The sequence below is a fragment of the Megalops cyprinoides genome, chromosome 9, assembly GCF_013368585.1.
Source record: "Megalops cyprinoides isolate fMegCyp1 chromosome 9, fMegCyp1.pri, whole genome shotgun sequence".
NCBI classification, from domain to species: Eukaryota; Metazoa; Chordata; class Actinopteri; order Elopiformes; family Megalopidae; genus Megalops; species Megalops cyprinoides.
Window position 1 is genome coordinate 14,205,460 of NC_050591.1, and position 20,706 is coordinate 14,226,165.

The following is a 20,706-nucleotide window of genomic DNA, read 5'->3' on the forward strand; positions in this document are numbered from 1 at the left end:
TCTCTCCCTCCCATCGTCTCTCTATTCCTCCCGCTCCCTATCTCGCTCCCTCTGTCCATCTCTGTTCTGCCCTTCTCTCTCTCTCTCTCTCTCTCTCTCTCTCTCTTTCTCTCCCTGTCTGTCCACTCTTGTTCTTTCTCTCTCTTGCTCTAATGTGCTCTCTGTCCCCCTCCATCTCTCTCCCCCTCTCCTTCTCTCTCTCTCACTCTCTTTCTCCCCCTCTCTCTCCCCCTCCCTCTCTCTCTCTCCCTCTCTCTCCCTCTCTCCTTCTCTCTCTCTCACTCTCTTTCTCCCCCTCTCTTTCCCCCTCCCTCTCTCTCTCTCTCTCTCCTCCCCTCTCTCTCTCCCACTCTCTCAGAGGACCCAGAGGGGGAGATGAGTGCGGAGGAGGAGGAGGCTCGTCGCATTGCGGAGATGGGGAAGCCCATCCTGGGAGAGCACAGCCGGCTGGAGGTGGTCATAGAGGAGTCCTACGAGTTCAAGGTATGCAAGACCCTCACCTGCCCACCCAGTACCGCCTGCACCCCTCCATCCCGCCAACTATTGGTGCTGACCACATAGGCACATACCCACAGCAGAGCATCATGGGAAATTACTGCCATACAGTCCTGAGCTCTGGCCCCACTTACAAACAGAATCACTGAGCACCTCTACCACTTATTAAAGGTCACATGTGGTCACATATGTCAATACATGAAATATAAAAACAAAGCCATCCATATGTCTTAGTATCTTTCATGTGTTCACAGTTGCCACTTTCACATATATGTGTGTATTGCACAATGTATTGAAATGTATTGATCCGTACACTCCACAGATAGGCTTGAAATACATTTAAACCATGACACATAGAATGGAACATGCCAGGAGGCTTCTGTAATCATTTTATGTAAATGTCCATTATTAATACCTGCTCCGCTTCAATGCATATGCCAAGTCCTCTATTATTTTTTTGCATTTTAAAGCCATGGTCATATCCAAAAGAAAATTGAAAAATAATCAACCGTGGGCAGAAATTGCTATCAAAATGCATCATTAATTTGAGTGCATGCTAATCCAGGGGCATTTATGCATGACAGAATTCATTTACTCCTCTTGTAAGACCTGAACCTGCTGGCTGGGCACCAGCCGTGTTGGTTAATGAGCTTTAATAATTTATTGATTCAGCCAGTTTCTCTTTTTTTGGCTTTTTACATTTTTCCAGTTTTTCACCCGACTTGCTGTAATTGCCGTTTGTACATTAGGCTCATCTCACCATGACAACCTCTGCATTCAACACAGGAGCGTGAGGTGCAGCAAATCTGATACACACACACCAGCTAGGGCTGTTTTTCACACTACAAGTCCCACAATGCACCACGATGTGGATACTAGGCAAATCTCGCTGACATCATCAATCAACCGTCATCAGCCTACAGTCTTCCAAATGAGTTGTTAAGTGCAGAGAACAGTGAGAGGCGGTGCTGACATACCCAGCTTAACCCCAGCTGAACAAAGCTTGTTGTGGCAGTGCTGTGGTTGGCTTCCGGTCACTGTCAGCAGATGACACAGCTTGGCTCAAACCCAGGCCATAGCATAGCCTGCTGTCAAAACAGCTCGGGAGGTTGTTTCTCACATTTTTAATGTGTACGATTATGGCATTTGAATGTGATTGGGAAATGGATGTGTAATATACCAAAGTATAGGTAACGTTAATGTGTTATTGTTAGATGTGTGGTAAAAATATAGTTAGTAATATAGATAGTGAACTTTTACATACCATGGAAAATATATACATTTTTACATCTCAGTTGTAACATTTAATGCTTTTTCATAACATATCAGCTTGGCACCACACATGGTCACATTATACAAATGTAATGTAAAAAAGCACAGTGGCAGTGTCTGCTCGACAAGAATGTGTTAGGTTCTTGCCCATGATCATAGAACTTTTTATAGTGAAGAAACTATCACCTGCCCTCTGACGTCCCCTCTCACCTGTCAGATCCGACAGAGAATGACACCCAATGGGATCCTCAACCCGGTAGGCTCGTGAGCCCCGCTCTGTGATTGGACAGGGCCTTGGGTGCTCTGTTTGAAACCTCTATCAATGACGAGGCAAGATCCGCCTTGTCTCTCTGACTTGACCTACGGCCAATCAGAGGGGTGGAGCCTTTTCACTCATATCCAGCTAGGCTCTGTCAGTTCCTGTGATTGGATGAGCTGGGGTCTCGGTCTAATGCTGAGTATCTGAAGGTTAAGTGGCAGTTAGAGGGGTTCTGGATATGACTGGACTGGATTTTTTTTCTCTCTGATTTTCTTGTCCTGAGTCTGGGATGTGTCTGGACTTGATGAGCTGTGAGGTGATCTTATTAGACGAAGAAGAATTCAGTTTTTAAAAAAAAAAAAAAAAAAACAGTGATTTGCATGTTTGAGTGTGTCTATTAATGCATGTGTTTTGCTTTTAGAGTGTTTTATATCATCAATGTCTTAGACTCACATCACAAGGTGAATTGTATTTCTAATAACATTTTATTATCTGACTAATAAGGAACAATTTGTTTCAGCTGAGAACATTTGATACAGAGAAACAATTTCTGTTATCAGATGCTATTTCATTATGAATCTCCTTTTTAACAAAAACATTCTGATTGGCCCACCATCTCTCTCTTGTCTGTGATTGCACACTCATGGTGTTCTCTCACTGTTATTTGCAGAGCACAGTGGATAAGCTCATTAAGAAGACCAACCTGGCACTAGTGATTGGTACTCACTCCTGGAGGGAGCAGTTCATTGAAGCGGTGACTGTTAGCGCAGGTTGGCTTTAATTCCTCCTTGTATGTATGTGTGTGTGTGTGCAAGTGTGTGTATATATGCGTGTTGTACCTCTGCATACCCATGTGCATGTATTAATTTGCCCAGGCAAAGCACCTCTTGAGAGCAATGGAGACAGAGAAACACGAGACAAATTAAATAACTGCACACAGAGACGCATACGCTTTAAATGACTTGAAGAGGCACCGAAGTTTGCGTCTGTGTCTGGAGCTTGCTGGACTGGCACAGTGGTTCCATTGTTCCCCCTGGTGGACAAATTGGCCCAGTACAGATTAAAAGACTCGCGTTTTTTACCTTTGGATACATCACAAGGTTTTGGCTTTTATGTTAAGTCGGGGAATTTGTTGTGGCCCATTTAAAACAACAATGGAAACAAGCAGGAGAGAATCTCCCAGCACAACACAATCATTTGAAAGGCAATAACCAAACTTGACTATGATTGGATTATTGATGCATTAGTCAAACATGAACACTAAGTAGCCATTGTAAGCGGTATAATGACATCGTAATTGATATGGGCCTTGATACCATACAAACATTTATGAAAATTTAGACATGCATGCCTGATAGGTAATTGTTGGACAATCAGTTGTAAAGTCAGCATCAAACTATACATGTATACATGATGTTGGTACTGTCTGCTCAGTGTCTCTCAATAGCATTTGTTTTAATTTGACTAAACTGCCCATAAAGCTGTTCTACCTGTTTTGCTAACTAACTTGCATTGTCTCCCAACTAGCTGAATAGTAGCAGAAAACTAGTCATGATGTACACATCCATCTAGCAACCCTAGCTAGCTTGGCAGCTTCAGTTTGTCTGGTTATTACAGGACAGACATTGTGCGGAAAAAAATTCTGTGTGGGTATGTTCATTTCAGTTTTATTTTGAGTGTCTTCTCCAAGAGAGCTCTTCAGCAAACAAATATAGCCCAATTTGCAGAGATTATTGGGTGGGGGAGGTGGCACATAGACTATGCAACAAATAGTACGACCTGGTGAGAGGAATTTTGAGAGGTATATTGAGAGGCAGTACATGGAACACTGAGAGGTAGTCGATGTTCAAACAATTCCGTGGGGTAATGGCATATAATAGTTATGGATCTGTGAGAGTATTCACAATTTGACCAGCAGAGGACACTGTTTCTCACAGAAGCTCTTCAATCGTGTTTTATTTAACCTTCAGTCACTCGACATGTGTTTTTATTCCTGGGAAGTAGTCATTGAATACTCAGTACTCATTTGAATGAAATGTCAAATCAGTATGCTGTATATGTGTGTGTGTGTGTGTGTTGTGTGTGTGTGAGTGTGTGAGGGGGAAAGACTGCTATGTAACTCAGGCTACATCCTCCTCCTTCCCAAGGTGATGGCGATGAAGACGACGAGGAAGGGCGGGAGGAGCGTCTTCCTTCCTGTTTCGACTATGTCATGCACTTCCTGACAGTGTTCTGGAAGGTTCTTTTCGCCTGTGTGCCGCCCACCGAGTACTGGAACGGCTGGGCCTGCTTCGTGGTGTCCATCTCGGTCATCGGCTTCCTCACCGCTGTCATCGGGGACCTGGCCTCTCACTTTGGCTGCACCGTGGGCCTGCGCGACACCGTCACGGCTGTGGTGTTTGTGGCCCTGGGCACCTCTATCCCTGGTGAGAGAGAGAGAGATAGAGAGAGCTTGCCTCTGCCTATCCTCAGTGCATGCTCCCGCACCTACCCGCACAAACAGTTTCTACATGCAATTCATCTAACATAAATCACAAGTCTCTCTCCCCTGTTTCTTCCCTTGTGCTTCCCTTGCTCCCAATATCCCGGGCCCCCTTCCTCCCTCTCTCTCTCTCTCCAATGTCTCTCCTCTTGTTCTCCCTCTCTCCCCCTCTATGATCTCTCTCTCTCCTTCCCTCCCTCTCTCTCTGATTCCTCTCTTCCCCTTTTCTCAGACACCTTTGCCAGCAAGGTGGCCGCCACGCAGGACCAGTACGCCGACGCCTCAGTGGGCAACGTGACCGGCAGCAACGCGGTCAACGTCTTCCTGGGCATCGGGGTGGCGTGGACGGTGGCGGCGGTGTACTGGCGGGTGAAGGGCAAGCAATTCCGCGTGGACCCCGGCTCGCTGGCCTTCTCCGTCACCCTCTTCACCATCTTCGCCTTCATCGCCATGGGCATGCTGCTGTTCCGCCGACGGCCCTCCATCGGCGGCGAGCTGGGCGGGCCCCGCATCTCGCGGCTCCTCACCACCCTCCTCTTCCTCGGCCTCTGGCTCCTCTACATCCTCTTCTCCAGCCTGGAGGCCTACTGCCACATAGAGGGCTTTTAAACGCAAGGGATGGGACACACACACACACACACGTAAATATATATACACAAATGTGCACAAACAAACACACACGCATACTTTGCATTTCTACATATCTGTGCAGAAGTAGGGCCTGACAAAAAACCTAGAAGGGTCACTCTAGAAACATCACATGATTCTCCCTGTTACTGCACACCTTGTAAACTTTACACACACACGCACATACATGCATGCACATACATAAACACAAACACACACACGCGCCTGTGCTGGACATAGACAGGAGAGCGGAGGGAACGAGAGAGTGTACTTTGTGAAGGGGGGGAGTCGGCTAGAAGGAGAAAAGGATGGGCTTCGGAGGAGAGACTGGAGGGTGGAGAGGTAGAGAGGAGAAGAGTCCGAGTGTAACACAGCACGTAGGGAGAGAGCAGAAGAGAGACAGATGGGACGAGAATGGAAGACTCTGAGGGATTCTGTTTACTGCACGAGCATGGTTCAGCATCACGGTGAACTTTTTTTTTTTTTTGGGAAAGGTCAGCCCCTCACCAGACCCCGTTTCTGACCGTGTCGCCTGCGTGAACCTCAAGGCATGATAGAACTTAGCCCCTACATTTGCTCCAGGCATCTGTTTGAACATCTCCCTCTGCGTTTTTTTTTTTTTTTTTTGGTACAGTCATTTTACTCTTACAGGTTCCTATCAGTTAAAGATGTGTTATTAATGTAAAGGCGAGGATTCCCCTGGATTCATCGAGTGGGTGGGGCTACCCGTGATCCATACCCACCCACTGCAGAGAACCAGGAAGCGGACTGAGAGAGCCCAATCCTTTGTTCCTGGCAGCATGAGGAGCCTGCAGCAAAAGACAACCAGCTGAGTTCAGGCCGACTGATGTCCAGAGTAACTGAGCAATCGCGTGACAGTGACACAAGGTCACAATGATGTAATGACTTATTATATATGTATTTATTTATTATTCAGTTATTAAAAACCTGCAGTTGTGGAGATGCTCCACTGTTGAGCATATGGGCTAGTGGCATGTAAAATGCACCAGTGGAGTGTATGGGCCAATGTCGCTGGTTCTTACACCAGCGGAGTGTACAGTGAGCTAAGCGACTCGTCTGCCATTTCACTAATAGCAAAGACCTGATTCTGTCTGTTAGAGTCTGGGTCGTTACAGTCTGCAACGGAAACACAGCTAGCGTAATGCTTTTGGGACTGTCAGTTGATTTGTTTTACTTTAAAATGAGGATGGGGCCCAGATTGCTGATGCCTGTGTTTGTGGCGTTGGGAAGAGGAGACGTGAAGGGTTCCTCGGATTTCACTGGAGCCTCAAGGACGGATTTATTTCACAGGAACTTACAGTCAGACGCAGACACACAGGTGGGATACATAAATATCACATGCACTTCAGTGATCTAACCTCCACCTCTAGTTTTATTAATACAACTCTCTATAACTTGCTCCATCCCCAGAGGCAATTCAATGCATTCACTTGCTTTACAGGCATGAAAAATAAACTGTATGGGGTGACAGTGTACAGATATACAGCACCCAGACTGGCTTTTCATATAAAAATATCAAATGCCAAGACATGCATCCTCTGGAGTTGGCCTTTTGAGGGACAGTGTTCCCCTCTGAATACTTCACAGAGTAGGAACGGCAGGCCTACAAGACGCTCGCCGGATTGGGCTTGTCCTCTCAGCATGACCAGATATGATTTTACATGCCCCCAAACCTTGGATTGATAAAGCAGTCAGGTGCACTACCATCCTTTCTGTCTGCCTTCGCTTTTCGGCTGTGAATTAGTGTAATTCCACACTATTGCCCTAAGAATGGACCTATTATTTAGTAAAGTCAGCATATTTATAATGTAAATAAGGACTGTGTATTTTAATAACTATTCCTTTGTAACTGTCCTGTGTGGTATTATATTACATTGGATTATGTTGTTCCTTTGCTAGACTGTCCTTCAAGCTGAAGCACAGATCCGATAGTAGTACTCACAAAGATGAACAACAACACAACAGACAGACATGTTCTCAGTTTTGTGTCAAAATTTAAAGTGCATTGTCAACATCCTAGCACTCTTGCACAATGTATAGCACACAATCAAAGCTTATGTTCAATTGTTGTACCTGTGTTCCCAACCAAACTGGGACTTAACAAACAGAAGCAAGGGGATCGGTCCATTGGAGAGCAGTTGAGGTGGCAGGAGATAGGTCCATAACGCAGATGCAGCTGTGGCAGGACAGATGCGATTGGTCAGCGAGAGGTGAGCTGAAAGTTCAGGGCCAGGTGAGGGAAAGTGTAATAAGCTGTTAATATTGATGTTGATTCAAATTTAATATGTCTGTCTTTGTGATAATCTGTAGTTTGTAACATTTGACTTCACAACAGCTGAGTCCTTTTTGATATGGTCGGCTAACCCTTTGCTATAATGTAATAGTGATGCATGACAGAGTAGTGGAGCACGGTTACGGCATGGTCAAAATACGCATGGACGGCAAAATAAAAAGACACACAGTATTTATTTTATTTGAAGAGCATAGTGTCAGCCTCCCCGGAGGCACTGATTTCAGTGTGGTCAGAGAAGGATAGAACTCCCGTCTGAGCTCACAAGGCACGAGCAACGACAAGTAGATTGTGCCCACACACACTGATCCAGGATCAGCTGATCCCGCCCTTATTTTCACCCCAGCCATTTTGAGCGGGAAGGCTGACCTCAGTCAATGGTCAGTGGCTGGGTTCACTGTCTTGTGACACCCTGGCTCCCCCCCTCCCCCAGCTGGTTGCTACCGCACAGCCTTTGACCGCATCAACGCTAGAATGAAACGCGTTTAGCAGCGCTCATTCATGCTTCCCTGTGACCGTTCTCTCTCATTATCACACCCACCCTTTTCCGAACGCTGGGGAACACTGAATACACACTGGGATTTTGGATTCGCTTCTTTTTATTGTACGTTTTGTATAAAGCTTTGACCGAAGTAGACATCACTCTGTGGCCAGCTCGTGGATAGAGTATTAAAGATGAGCTTGGTTGACCGGTGTGTGTCCAGGACGAAAATGAGGTACTGCTCACAGTGGGGAGTTTGGACAGAGCCGTGCGCAGGGGTCTGCACGACCTTGCGCTGGGTCCAGCTAGCACAATGTTCTCACAGTCACATTAGCGTGAAGAGAGTGTTATGTGTTAGCTGCTGACTTTGTACTGGATGTCCTGCTGATCACTGCTTTGAGGTACTGAACCCTAACCCTATACTGCCTTAAAAAGAGGGATTTATTTATTTATAGATTTATTTATATAGTATTTGTGTTGTAATATGTTGTGCAGTTATGTAAGCTTTTAGCAAATACCAGACAACAAAATTATTAAGAATTCATGTGCAATAGGCTGCCCGCACACACAGTCCTAGAGGAAAACAGTAGAGACACCAAAAAGGAGAAAGTACAGACTGAAGCTATGTACCCTATGCCTCCCCAGCTCCTGCAATACTGCCCTAGTGGGAGGAGCACAAAGGGTATGAGGGACGGAGTCTAATCCGTACCTTAACAAGTGGAAAGGCAATAAGGCAGCCAGCGGTGAATCATGCAAATGAGAGGGAAAAATTTGCTTCTTCTCCATAACCACTAGACCCAAGGGCTGGTTCCATGTGGTTATTCCCTTGAAAAAAAAGGATAATTAAATCCTATTATTTATTTATTTATTTATTTATTTATTTATTTATACTCACACAGCCTCATTTACACTGCATTTAGATGCGTAGGAGAAAAAAATACGTTTTTGGAAGCTTATTATCCTGGATCACAACTAAACCATGGAGAGAAATAATATAAGTTACAAACTTGGATGAGAGAACATTTCTATTTCTCACATTATATGGAAGACTATAGAAAACTACTGGTGAACTGGTGATCTGGTGATCTGCTGCTGCTGTGATGAGACCCAGTATTACAGGGTGAGGGGTAATGGGGGGTGGGGGGGGCGTGGTGAGGGTGGGGATCGTATTGTCTGGCACCCAGAGAGGGGCCGGAAACACCCACACATGCACCCCTCCCGCTCTCTTTCCCTCACCCACCTCATTTGCCTGCGCTGTCTGAGCACCAGCGCTGAGAGAGTTAGCCAGTGGAGGGGAGTGAGAGCTCTCATTCACACATGCCTGTCTGGCTTTTTCTCAGTGCTGCCCCTCTGGGAGGAAAAAAAAAACCTGAGAGATGCTGACAGTAATAACGAAGTTTATTCCCATTGTTTTACAGTAGAAGCTAAGTTACAAACAGCTTGGGAATGGAGAGTTTTCAATCATTTACGATATAATGTTGAAAAAAAAAAAGTTGTTTTGCAGACTACGAATCATTTGGGGAGCCATTTTTAATCACATTCATTTGCTCACAACTGAAAAATTGTGGTAGTCGGTGTCCAGATTCGGTGTTCAGTTTACTGGTTAGTTTGTAACTGGAGTTTGCATCTCTTAGATTCTACTGTACTGCAATTCAAATTGCACATGAGTAAATCAAAATTTAATGCTATGTGGGACTTTGTGAATTAGCACGAAATGAATGTGAAATATATACATATTTATCTGAAGATATACATATATATTTATACTGGTATATATGTATAAATATTTGTTGTCTGTGAATGTTATGTGTCTCTGGTTTCTTTCTGTGTGTAATGCCGATGGACTTCAGAAATATGTCCGACCATTTCATCAATGTTGTTGCTCATATGATTGATACAGTACATGAGGATTTTCTGTGTCATGGACTACTGCTATTTTGAATTTGGTCTCCTCTGAACGGCTTTGTAAACTTTTTAAGTGCTTCTTTCTATCTCTGCCTCTGAATACAAGACAGTAGCTTTTCTATTTCCAAACATTGCATTGAGTATTGCCAGAGCACTGATTATAGAAATTTAATAACAATGAAGGAACATTTAGATATTTTTCTATGTTTCTACTGAAAATGGGAAAATCTCGTTGCTGATTTTTTTTCATTTTCTCTCCTTTCTTTTTACAATAGCTGGCACCATAATCTTATCTCCAAATGATTTGTACCCCTTGTATATATGTGTCTAATGTTTGATCACCTGTCAGCCAACCTCAGTGGTGTATTTCCTGCAACTTTTTTATCAGCATATTTATTTACCTAATTATTGGTGACTGTTCCAAGCGCTGACTTCTGTTTACCGAGACTAGTCTCTTGAAGTTGAAGGACTTGAATGCAGGAAATGCAGTCGTGACTGGGGTTGCAATTTAATGTTAAATATTGTTCTTGAACCACAGTTATATTGCGTAGTTTAACATCCCTCTGTGACTTTCCACAGAGACATCCCAGATGTGGCTTTCCATCACATAGCATTTTCTCAAATGTTAATATGGGTTCTCAGTTGCGTTCGGTTTAAATTATGTTTAATGAATCTACATTGCACTGGTCTCATTGACTTTGAAAAGAATGAATACTACAATGGTTTCAGGATGGTATAATAACACCAGTGACGCAGAGTATGCATAACCCTCTCTCTCTCTGTTTATGAAGGTGTCATGTGGAGGTGAAAGTGGGTTGTGTGTTTGTTTGGTGAGGCCTTTACCAGTGCAAAACTGTCCTTAATTGTGCCGAAAATACTGCTTTTGTGTTTATCAATAACTGTTCTGTCCAAGCCATTGCTGTAATCAAGTGATTGCTCCCTGCAGTATTGATAGCGAGCTTCTAATGTGCAAATGCATGAAACACCCCCGATGTCTCAGAATGATCTGTGACTGAGATCTAGGTTAACATGTCAGTTGAGGCAGTCTTCTTTAAGCAGACAAGGTTTTGATTTTGGAGCCATAGGTGGGAAGTACAGGAATGTCATATCGGCTCCACTGGGAACGGAACCATCTAAAACCGAAGAGAAGTGAAGGCTGAAAACCCAGGGACCAAAACACAGTTCCAGTGTGTGGCCTGTCAAAACAGACCCAAACAGTACAGCGTGACTGCCTCACAGTACAACATTACAGTGCTAAGCTACTCACACTCACAACATAGGAGGGAAGCTTGACGTGCGAATGGTCTTTTTTTTATTATGTTTATTTATTTATTATCCATATGCAAAAAAGCTGTGAACAGGAGAATTTTCTTGTCCTTGTTGTTGTGTCTTCCTTCCTTGTTAGTTTGTTGGTACATGCTATCTCTGTGTCTGTATTAGTGTCTTCCCTCTCAATATTGGGTGCTCCACTCTGGGGTCTTGCTCACTTGTGTATTTTTTGTGCAAAATTACCTGTGACCCTTCCTCCCTGCCTGATATTTGTAGGAATAATGACTGATTTAAGAAAATAATATACATACAGTACTGTAACAAATAAATAGAAGAGAATATTAAAGTTTTTATATCAAAGGAAAAAAGCAAGAAAAAAATGAAATTGAGGATGATGACTTGTTTTGGAGAACATGGCATGATGTGTAATGTGTCCTGGAAAAAAAACAGACTTGTAATAACTCCAGTTGACTTTATTGAATATAGTTTATTTATTTTGAATCCTTGCTGTCTCTGTGTCCTTATTTCCATTGTGGGAAGGCTCCTGATTACATTGGACGAGTTTATTGCAATGACATTTTGCAGATTTTGCAGACTGAAATACACAATAAAAGGAAATAGAGAATGTTTTGAGTGATTGTTGGGATGATGGCTCCTGACACATTTGTGATGTCAAACACTCAGTTTGGGTCTTGGTATGACTATGGCCTTGAAGCTGAAAAAAAAGTCCTGTTCTCACCATGACTCTGAAAGGTAGTATGTTAAGAGTTTTCAGAACAACTTTGTCATTTGACAAATTTTCTGAAAACACATGCATATTCACACACAGTTGAAAATATATTCCTCAACTCAACAACATTCAGCTGGTTAGGGACACAAATAAAGGAACAGGAATATAGACACATAAGAAACTACAATCCTCTTTTCAGCCATATACACTTTACTGGTGTTAAGCTGCCATTTCCCAAGATACTCACAGGCAAGAGAAACTACATATTTGCATATTTGTGGGGAGTATGTAGGAAGAGCTTCAGCAATTCATGAACCTTACGAAAACATCAATGCACACTGTTTAGAAGCCATGCTTTGGTACTGCGTGTGGATGGTGTTTCAGTCATTTAAGGGCCTTTGTAAAACACCTTCATATGTGCATGTGAGACTATCTGTAGCCTACTGTAGTCCCATCAAAATAACAGACATCTACACTGGAGAAATATTGCACATTTTTAGCTGGCCTGATGGAAAAGATAAAAATGCAAATAATCTTAGGATACATATGCAAAATCAAAAAGGCCTTGCTGTTACTTTGTGCAGAAGGAGTTCCACTCATTTCAGAAATGAAAAAGCTCTGAGAGCCATAATATTGTGGTGAGTCCCCTGAAGAATCTGTCAATTCATTCATAGCACCCTACTCTTGCACTGAGGGAAGCAGTCCAGTCAACTTTTCAACTTTTCAATTCTAAAGCAGAACACTAGTTTTGTATATCAAGGCTATTCCTAGTCTTACTCATAAAATCTTCAAATATTTTAAAATGATCAAGGCTAGTATTTGATCATTTCGCTTGTGTCACTCAAATTTCCCTCGGAATTAATAAAGTATTTCTTATCCTTATTCTTATTCTTATCATTATACGCTACAAAATTATGGTCATGGCTGCAAAATGAGATCGGGAGATGATGTTCCTACTTCTGCTAATTAATAAGACCTGTCCAGCTAGTAGGCCTACTATTACTTGACCACCTGTATGTGGCGTGATTAGTTCCTGCTCGCACAAAGGATTGACCGTCCCAGTTTCAATTAAGATCTTGCTCCTGTTGCACCGCTGAACAAGCCCATTTAGCCCCTGCAGGGAAACCCCTCCTTCCTCTCCAACTCTAAAGGAGAGTGACATCAAGTGCGCATGTGCAGCAGTCACCCGGGTAGGTTTCGCGAGGGAGCGAATTACGGGACCGAAGGGGTAAAAAGAGGGAGGTTAGTAGGCCCTTGTGGCAGTAGGACAAGCCCGGAGTTTTTGACCCTATCACAAACGGAATTCATGTGATAAGCTGTCTAACGCGCACTTGTCTTTGTCCATCCAGAAGGCTACCGAATTTGATTTTCGATTCGCGTGGAGAGAGAAAGAATAAGACGTTCACTCGCGGAACTGAAGACACAGGCGGTAAGAAGCGGCGGCCATTGTTTATAGAGCGGCAGACGCTAGCTAACGTTAGCTAGCACCATTGCGCCTCACGCTACGGCACATAGCGTGCTGATGTTAACTAGTTTGCATAATGAGAGGCACAGGTGGAGAAAAAACTTGTGTTTCTAAAACGTGGTTCTGTAAAACAAAAGATAGAGCTAGCTAATTAACGGTGTTTTACTTTGGATGTTTAGGCTAGAGTAACTGTATAAGATACCTTCTCAAGCTAGTCTCCATGAAATTGGTAGCTAGGCTATCGAGACTTCTCGGGCCTATACTCGATCTGATGGACTGCTAACTTAACGTTAGCCAGCCAGCTGCATGGGAGAAAACTTGATACTCGTGTTTACCCTCAGTCGGCTTGTTGAGGTCGTTAACGTTAGCACGCAATTTGACTCACGTGGGAAGGCTAACGTTAGCTTGCTGGGTGAGTTCTATCGCAGTCGGGGGTCTGTTGTAAAACAACACAAACGTTAGTGGGTTAATTATTAAAATTCTTTCAGCCCAGCGTGTTCGGTTAGCGATTTTATGTTGCTTATTTCAGGGTGTGTTTCTCTAGATGTCGTTAACGTAGCTAAAACATTTTGATGGCGGCGTTGATTCACGCTTACATGGACTTCTGACCCAAGGTGAAAGTACTGCGTTATTTTGACCAGCTAGTCCACACGTGGTGTCGGCGAGCGAAGGCTGCAGTGCAATCTAACGTCAGCTCACAGATGCAGAGCAAGAGTTTAAGTAATGCGGGCTTTATTTAGCGTTCACTCTTTGCTCGGCAGACGCCACTTCAAGGTGACTCGCAGGGTTTCACTTGCTGTTGTCTGCCCCTCTCTTCACCCACCACCTGCAGGTCGCAGATGTCGTACTACTCGTCCTCCCACAGCTCTTCGCGCAACATTGACTGCAAGGTCTATGTGGGGGATCTGGGGAACGGCGCGGCCAAGGGAGAGCTGGAGCGGGCGTTCAGCTACTACGGCCCCCTGCGCAGCGTCTGGGTGGCCAGGAACCCGCCCGGCTTCGCCTTTGTAGAATATGAAGACTCCCGGGATGCAGAGGATGCTGTGAAGGGGATGGACGGCAAGTGAGTGCACTGGTATAGCTTATCTCATTTGTATGCCGTTTATTTTTTATTCATAGGCGGGTACGTCTCGGAGGTGTTGAATTGCTCGCATCTTCGAGCGAGGGATAGGGATCTTTTTCAGTCAGGGAACTGCATTGTCTGCACTGAGATCAGTGTGCACTTGAATTAATATCTAATGTATTGTATTCCATAGCTTTCCAATTTTGATCATTACCAACCATTAGAATGTTCTAGAATATTACAATATTGATCCAAGTGAATGTTTGCACTCATGTTTGCATTGCAGAATAATTGTGTACCCTTTCCCTAGTCCGAGACACTTTATCCAGATTAGTTTACCCTCATCACTAGCCTGCAGGTGGTTGAAGTCTCATAACTATAGTTGTGACTTTGTTTTCACAGCACACACAAGTGGTGGGGCAATTATTGTTGAATCCATGTACTGTCAGTTCTGAGCGCTGGTTTCGTAGAACACTGTAACATGCTGGACTTCCACATGTCTGTGTGTTCTTGGTAGTTCTACAAGTGGAGTGCAAGGGGTTAGCAGCTGATCAAAATAATGAGCATTTTAGTTAGTCGTTTATCGTGGCTGTCAACTCTTCCTCATTTCCCAGAGTGCTTTGTGGGACTCGGATCCGCGTGGAGCTCTCAACAGGGCTGTCCCGGAAGACCCGCTACGGCCGGCCGGCCCGCCGGCACTTTGACCCCAACGACCGGTGCTACCAGTGCGGGGACAGGGGTCACTATGCGTACGACTGCTACCGCTTCAGCAAGAGAGGAGGCAGCCGTCGGAGCAGGTATACTGAACTCCACGTGATGAGCCTTGATTCAGCTCTTCCTGTGAACCTTCGGGGAGCTGACCCGAAACCATGCCCTTCGTCTTGTCCGCAGGTCTCGGTCTCGCTCGCGCTCTCGGTCCCGCTCCAGGTCCCGGGGACGACGCTACCGCTCCCGTAGCCGTAGCAACGACCGGTAAGTTCACCTGGATGTCAGCTCTGTGCCCGTCCTCTCTGCGCTGATTCTGTTTCCTGTCTGTACTGACTTTTTAACTCTTGCCTTACCTCAGCAGGTACCGCTCTCCGTCATACTCCAAGCGCAGGAGCAGGTACGGCTCTGAACGGTCTTCCAAGTGCAGCTGATTTGTCCCACCAGGAAGGGGGTCCTTCTATTTCTGTGATTGTTGTACTGTTAAGAGGAGATGAACATCACATGTGATGCGACCAAAATGAGAAATTGTACCACTGAAAAGTGCAACCACTGAAATGACTTCTGTGGCTGTGGAGGTGCTGTGGAAGTTTGTATAATGTGTGTAATGGTTTCTCACATTATGCTAACCCACACTTCCCTCCCACAGATCTGGCTCCTCAGCTCGGTCCAGGTCCAAATCCAGATCTAGATCCAGGTCCAGGTCCAGGACCCCAGTGCGGAGGTAAGATCCAGTCTCGTCACCTTTTACATTTATTCGTTTGGCGGATGCTTTTTTCCAAAGCGACTTACAAGTCAGGCAGAGTACAGCACAAGCAAAAAGCCATGTAAGGAGTCAACAATATTAGAAGCGCTGCATGACCAAGTTTCAATAGTTAGCCAGACAGGGTACAAGATAGCTGGTAGACATGAGTTTTTTTTTTTTTTTATGAGTTGCAAACATGATTGGGACTGCCTGATGAAAAATGGGCAGAAAAGACATGTACATAAACATATACTGTCAAGACCTCCTAAGTTGTTCAGTGGCTAAAGCACTTGCCTTGAGCATGTGCGGAGTCCTACAACCAGGGTTCAAACCCAGCCACATCGTTTTACCGACATTGACCAACAGCCCATAGCGGCAGCACAAATTGGCGTCATTCTGCTAGTGATAGGATTGGGTAGGTTGGCCAGGTTGTGCTCGTCTCTGGCACACCTGTTCCACTGTAGTGTGCTTTATGACTTGTAGTGCAGAACGTAGCTGTGTGATATGTGCAGGTGTAGTGAAGGGTTGCATTCATCTGGCCTTGCCACAAGTGCAGAGGTTGTTGCACTGAACAAAGCTTGGTATACAATCGGCAATGCCTGAATAGGGCTGCATGGGGAGGGAGTAAGAAATAAATGTGTATATATTAACTAGATAATGAGTACAATTAGGTTATATGTTGTGTTTCTTGAGGGAGTCTACCCTCAAGTAGTAGTATTATATCAAGCAGTAATAGTCATAAACTCAGACAATGGGAAGTGACTTGGGCAAAGGTAGTGGTTGTAATCTTTATGGCCTGGTTGCTAGCAGGAGCACGTTTTCACGGTTGTGGCGGCTCTGTGTGCTCACGGCTTTTCTCCTCCGCAGCCGTTCTCGCTCCCGCTCCCGTTCCCGCTCCGCGTCACGGTCTCGGTCTCGCTCCCGCTCTCGCTCCAGGTCCCGCTCCCCCAGCCCCAAGAGAGATGGGTAAGTCCCCAAACAAGCTGACCGGTGTATTCTCCTGTTAACGCTGCTGTCATGTATGAGATCAGGGACTGCTGTTAAATTCCTTGTAGTTGTAGCCCTTTGAGCTATTGAAGTACTGTAAAGCATACTTAATTCTTGTTTGCAGGAATGTGTTTCAAGTGTACTAATGACATGAGCATGAAATTCAGAGTGCACACACAAGGTTATAAGGTTATTTCACCCCCCAGTCCCCCCTTCTGTTAGCTAGTGAGGAATGCAGTCATGTGATCTTAGATATTTCGCCACATACATTAACTCCTCAGCTCACCCACAGCCACCTGTTAGACTGTAACCTGTAGCTTAGTGTTTAGCGCAGATGTCTCTCAACCCTGTCCACCCTGAGAGACGAGCTTCCACCTGAGGTCTGCCGAAGTCCCAGAACGCACTGCTGCCAGGGGCACGACGGGCTGTTGGTGGGGCAGGGTTGGGGAGATGAGGTCAGAGGGAGGACACACTGTGGTCAGGGATATTAACTCGCACATTCCAGGCAAGCAAGGGGAGATAATATTGCCCCCCCTCCCCTTTTTTTTCTTTTCTTTTTTCCACAACACCTGATTAATGTTCTTTTCTCTTGGAGGTCACCCATCCAAGAATGACCTGGCCAGACCTTGCTTAGCTTCAGAGAGACACGCACAGAGCTGATGAGATCAGACTCCGAGGGGCACTGTTTGAGTGAAGGCTGGAGGTCCTTTTTTTTTTTTTTTTTTCTTCCTCCCTCAGATCCAGCCTCCCTTTGATTAGCTTCAGAGAGAAAACAAATCCCAAAAGAGAAAATCTGACGTGATCAGACTCCAGTGATGAATTGCTGCAGGCTTTTTTGTAGAGTGGGGGAGTCGACCGGCGCAAGCCCTGACCAGGTTCATCCTTGCTGTGTCTTTAACGTCCGCGAGGGAAAAGAGCTGACGAGAGATCAGTCTCCGCCACGGGGGTTAAAGAGGTCGTCCGACGCACGTTCTGACAAGACACTTCCTGCGCGCACACACACTGCTGTTCTCCCTCCCTCCCCAACCTTTGCATTTCCCACCTGAATGCTGCGCTGAGATCAGTCGTCCGCAGTCTTTTATGCCCCGCCCCCTCCAAAGCACCAGCCTCTTGCTTAGCTTCTGAGAGGGTGAGAGGAGAGCTGACGAGAGATCAGACTTCAAGACCCTCCAGTGTCTTCAAGTTCTCTCGTCCGTCGAGTCTCTGTTCATGTTGTTTCTGCCACTGTCTCCAAAGGTAACCAATTCAAGAGTCAAATGTCATTTATGATCAGAACCCAGCCCTGAACGCACAATACTCCCAAGACTACTGTAACAGATATTTTTACTGTTTCCCTAGTGTATTCTGTCATTATTGAACCCCCCTCCTTAACTTGTATGGGTATATGTATATTTGTTGAAACATAGGAAATGTGGGGGAAAATGACTGATTTGAAGGGGAGCAACCCATAGGAGGGTGGGGGTGGGGTTTGCTTTTACCTCATTTAGTATGGGTGGAATTTGATGTGCAGAGCATTTAACTGTTGCGTTCTGTGGCCTTGGGAGATACAGCATAACCACTCTTCCATATGGGCATTACTCTGTGGCTTTAGTGCTTTAATTTGAGCTGTTACTCTTTAGTCACACCTTGAAGTCCTGACGTAGGTGGCCCTTGTGTTGGGTTGAATGGCTGGGACTTGGGCTCCCTCATCCTGGGTTCTGAATCTAACGTGTTTCTGGTGCTGCTGCGACCCAGAAGCACTGCCTTTCCCCTTTTTTAAGTGCCCGGTCCACAGGAGTCATGTGACTAATGCTTGTTGGAGGCAGTCTTGGTTTCTTTATCCATATGAGTTTTCTGGTGTGTGTGCCGGGTGGGAGAGGGTGAAGTGTGAGCTCCATGCTCAGACCTCAGCTCCTGCCTCACTTGCAGTGTCCACTTTAGGATATCTTCTATCAAGCTAGCAAGCCTGTTTGATAGATTATCTGGGTATCTTTCTAAGGTAGCAAGTTGGGTAGCAGGCTAGTTCCAAGTTGGTTGTTAACCCTTCTAGGTGTTACATAATGAATTGGCTTGCTAACACCTTGATTGCAACAGTCAAGGAGTTTACTAGGCATTAATCAAGTATTGTCTTAATCAGTTGTATTAAGCAAACAATTGTCTCGATGTCTAGCTAGGTAATTTTTACTGTAATACAGATCACTTTATTATGTTTGCCATCCTCGAAGATTATGGCTGCATACCTCTTAATCTTGCTCACTTGCATTCTAGCTAGTCACATTTAGTACCTTGTTAAAGGTAGGATGCCTCTTATCTCACTTGCAAAAGTTCCACCACAGACACCTTCAGTAGGCAGATGAAAGTGAATTGCTGGAATGTGATGGCTGCATAGGCTCTTGTGGTGTCCTTAGTTCTGAGCGCTTGCTTCCTGTGCTTAGTCACTGAAGTCCTCAGTGCAGACGTGATGACCTCTGTTGAAAGGAACCCATATCTCCTGTGAATGTACTGTAAACGTAGGTTTATTGTGCAGTTTCCTAAAGCTGACAGAAATGAGTGGTTGGTGGGTGTGAAGTGAAGAGAGTAAGAAAGGCAGTAGTGACTTTAATGTGGTAGGACTGAGATGGATGCATTGAGGATGTCTTAAAGTGGGCACTGCATTCACTCCCAACCCTTCCCACAGGGCGGTGTTCACACCCTCTTGCCGCCACCTGCTGCTGAATGGCCCATTGTTTTCTTTTCACTGTTACTGATGACTGGATTGATTATCCTTTGTTCCTTAATCTGGGGAGGCCTTCTGCCACAGAGTCCTTAGTCTCCCAGTAACACTCACTGTTGTAGGGTGTAAGCAACCTTGCCCTTTGGTGCCATATGATTATTTAAATTGAGGATGAGTGAGTTTGGGAGTGAGGCAGGAGCTGTTGTGGGTTCTGTTGCTGGAGGTATTACTGATGTTAACGTGCAGTCAGCTGCCACCCTGTACTAACACAGGTCTCTGTCCATTTCAGTCGTTCCAGGTCGCCCAGCCAGAAAAAGAGCCCAACTCCCAACGCAGACTGACCGGAGAAAGGAGCACCCCCCCCCCTCCTCTCCCTCCCCTTAACCCCATCCCACCTTTCAAACCTAATTTGGAGCTTGAAGGCTTTTTGATTTTCTTATTTTTAATTCGGGCTACCCCTCCTGTTCCATTTCTACAGCAGTGCAGGTTTCAATTTTGCCTTGCCCAGTCCAGACGGCACATTCCAGAACCGCCTGTTCCAGTGTTTCTTTCAGCTGCCCTCTTTTTATAAATGAGAAGTTTAAATATTTAAACATTTTTAGCTATCTTGATTTGTACTCCAGGTAGCCAATTTGCCAGTCTTGCTTTCAAATTTTTATTTTGAGTATAAATATCTTTATAAATGCAGTCTGTGGTTTTAGCTGTAAAGTGTTGTAGGTGAGTTTTTACTGGACTCCTGACACCAGGTAGCTGGGCCCACAGGTAATGGCAAAAGTTGTACTGGAAGCATGATTCTTTTTTTTATTTAAATCTCATTTCCTGGACATTTGATTTTTTTTTTTGGTTTTTTTTTTTTTTTTAATAAAGCGGACCTGTACACACCTTGGCTTTCCTGTGCTTGTTTGGTAGTCTTGGTCTTTGGTAGAGAAATGCTGCATCTGTTTGAGGAACTGTTTCTAAAATGGGGAATAAAACCATTGTTTTGAGCATGCTTTTTATCAGTGGAAACATCAGTTTTTGTAGTGTTGATCCAAGCTATTTTTCTTGGACACAGCATCAGATAAAGTGCCTTGTTAACTGTGGAGTACAACATTTCATGCAGTAGTGCAGGGTTTTGAAATCCACTTCTCCAAAAGACAAGTAGTTGCAAAAAAGGTATTTGCCCGTTGTTTCACAGAATAGATAGATGCTGACATATAGTGTTAAAGGTAATCCACT

General features: G+C 44.8%; 2 protein-coding genes across 8 annotated transcripts in view; both read left to right on the forward strand.

Annotated features, from left to right (window-relative positions):
* The window catches only part of slc8a2b (solute carrier family 8 member 2b), a 59,569-nt gene extending 50,506 nt beyond the window's left edge, over nucleotides 1-9,063 (forward strand). Inside the window, exons 10-13 of the mRNA XM_036536060.1 lie at nucleotides 359-483; nucleotides 2,697-2,796; nucleotides 4,174-4,452; nucleotides 4,741-9,063. Of these exons, the coding sequence (XP_036391953.1) occupies nucleotides 359-483; nucleotides 2,697-2,796; nucleotides 4,174-4,452; nucleotides 4,741-5,117 (881 nt within the window). The 3' untranslated portion in view covers nucleotides 5,118-9,063. The remainder of the gene's footprint in view (nucleotides 1-358; nucleotides 484-2,696; nucleotides 2,797-4,173; nucleotides 4,453-4,740) is intronic.
* A 3,930-nt stretch (nucleotides 9,064-12,993) lies between these two features.
* Nucleotides 12,994-20,282, forward strand: LOC118782937 (serine/arginine-rich splicing factor 7-like). Of its 7 annotated transcripts, none has more exons than XM_036536566.1 (9): nucleotides 12,994-13,073; nucleotides 13,181-13,260; nucleotides 14,129-14,359; nucleotides 14,974-15,156; nucleotides 15,251-15,331; nucleotides 15,426-15,464; nucleotides 15,714-15,788; nucleotides 16,677-16,775; nucleotides 19,778-20,282. In XM_036536566.1, exons 3-9 carry the CDS (start codon nucleotides 14,136-14,138, stop codon nucleotides 19,827-19,829), a joined length of 753 nt encoding a protein of 250 aa, XP_036392459.1. In that variant the 5' UTR covers nucleotides 12,994-13,073; nucleotides 13,181-13,260; nucleotides 14,129-14,135; the 3' UTR covers nucleotides 19,830-20,282. The 7 variants fall into 7 exon arrangements, 6 of the variants coding, with proteins under 6 accessions (XP_036392459.1, XP_036392462.1, XP_036392461.1 ...); XR_005005180.1 differs by adding an exon at nucleotides 17,392-18,032 and having other exon boundaries at nucleotides 13,017-13,260; XM_036536569.1 differs by having other exon boundaries at nucleotides 13,017-13,260; nucleotides 17,392-20,282.
* The last annotated feature ends 424 nt before the right edge of the window (nucleotides 20,283-20,706 follow it).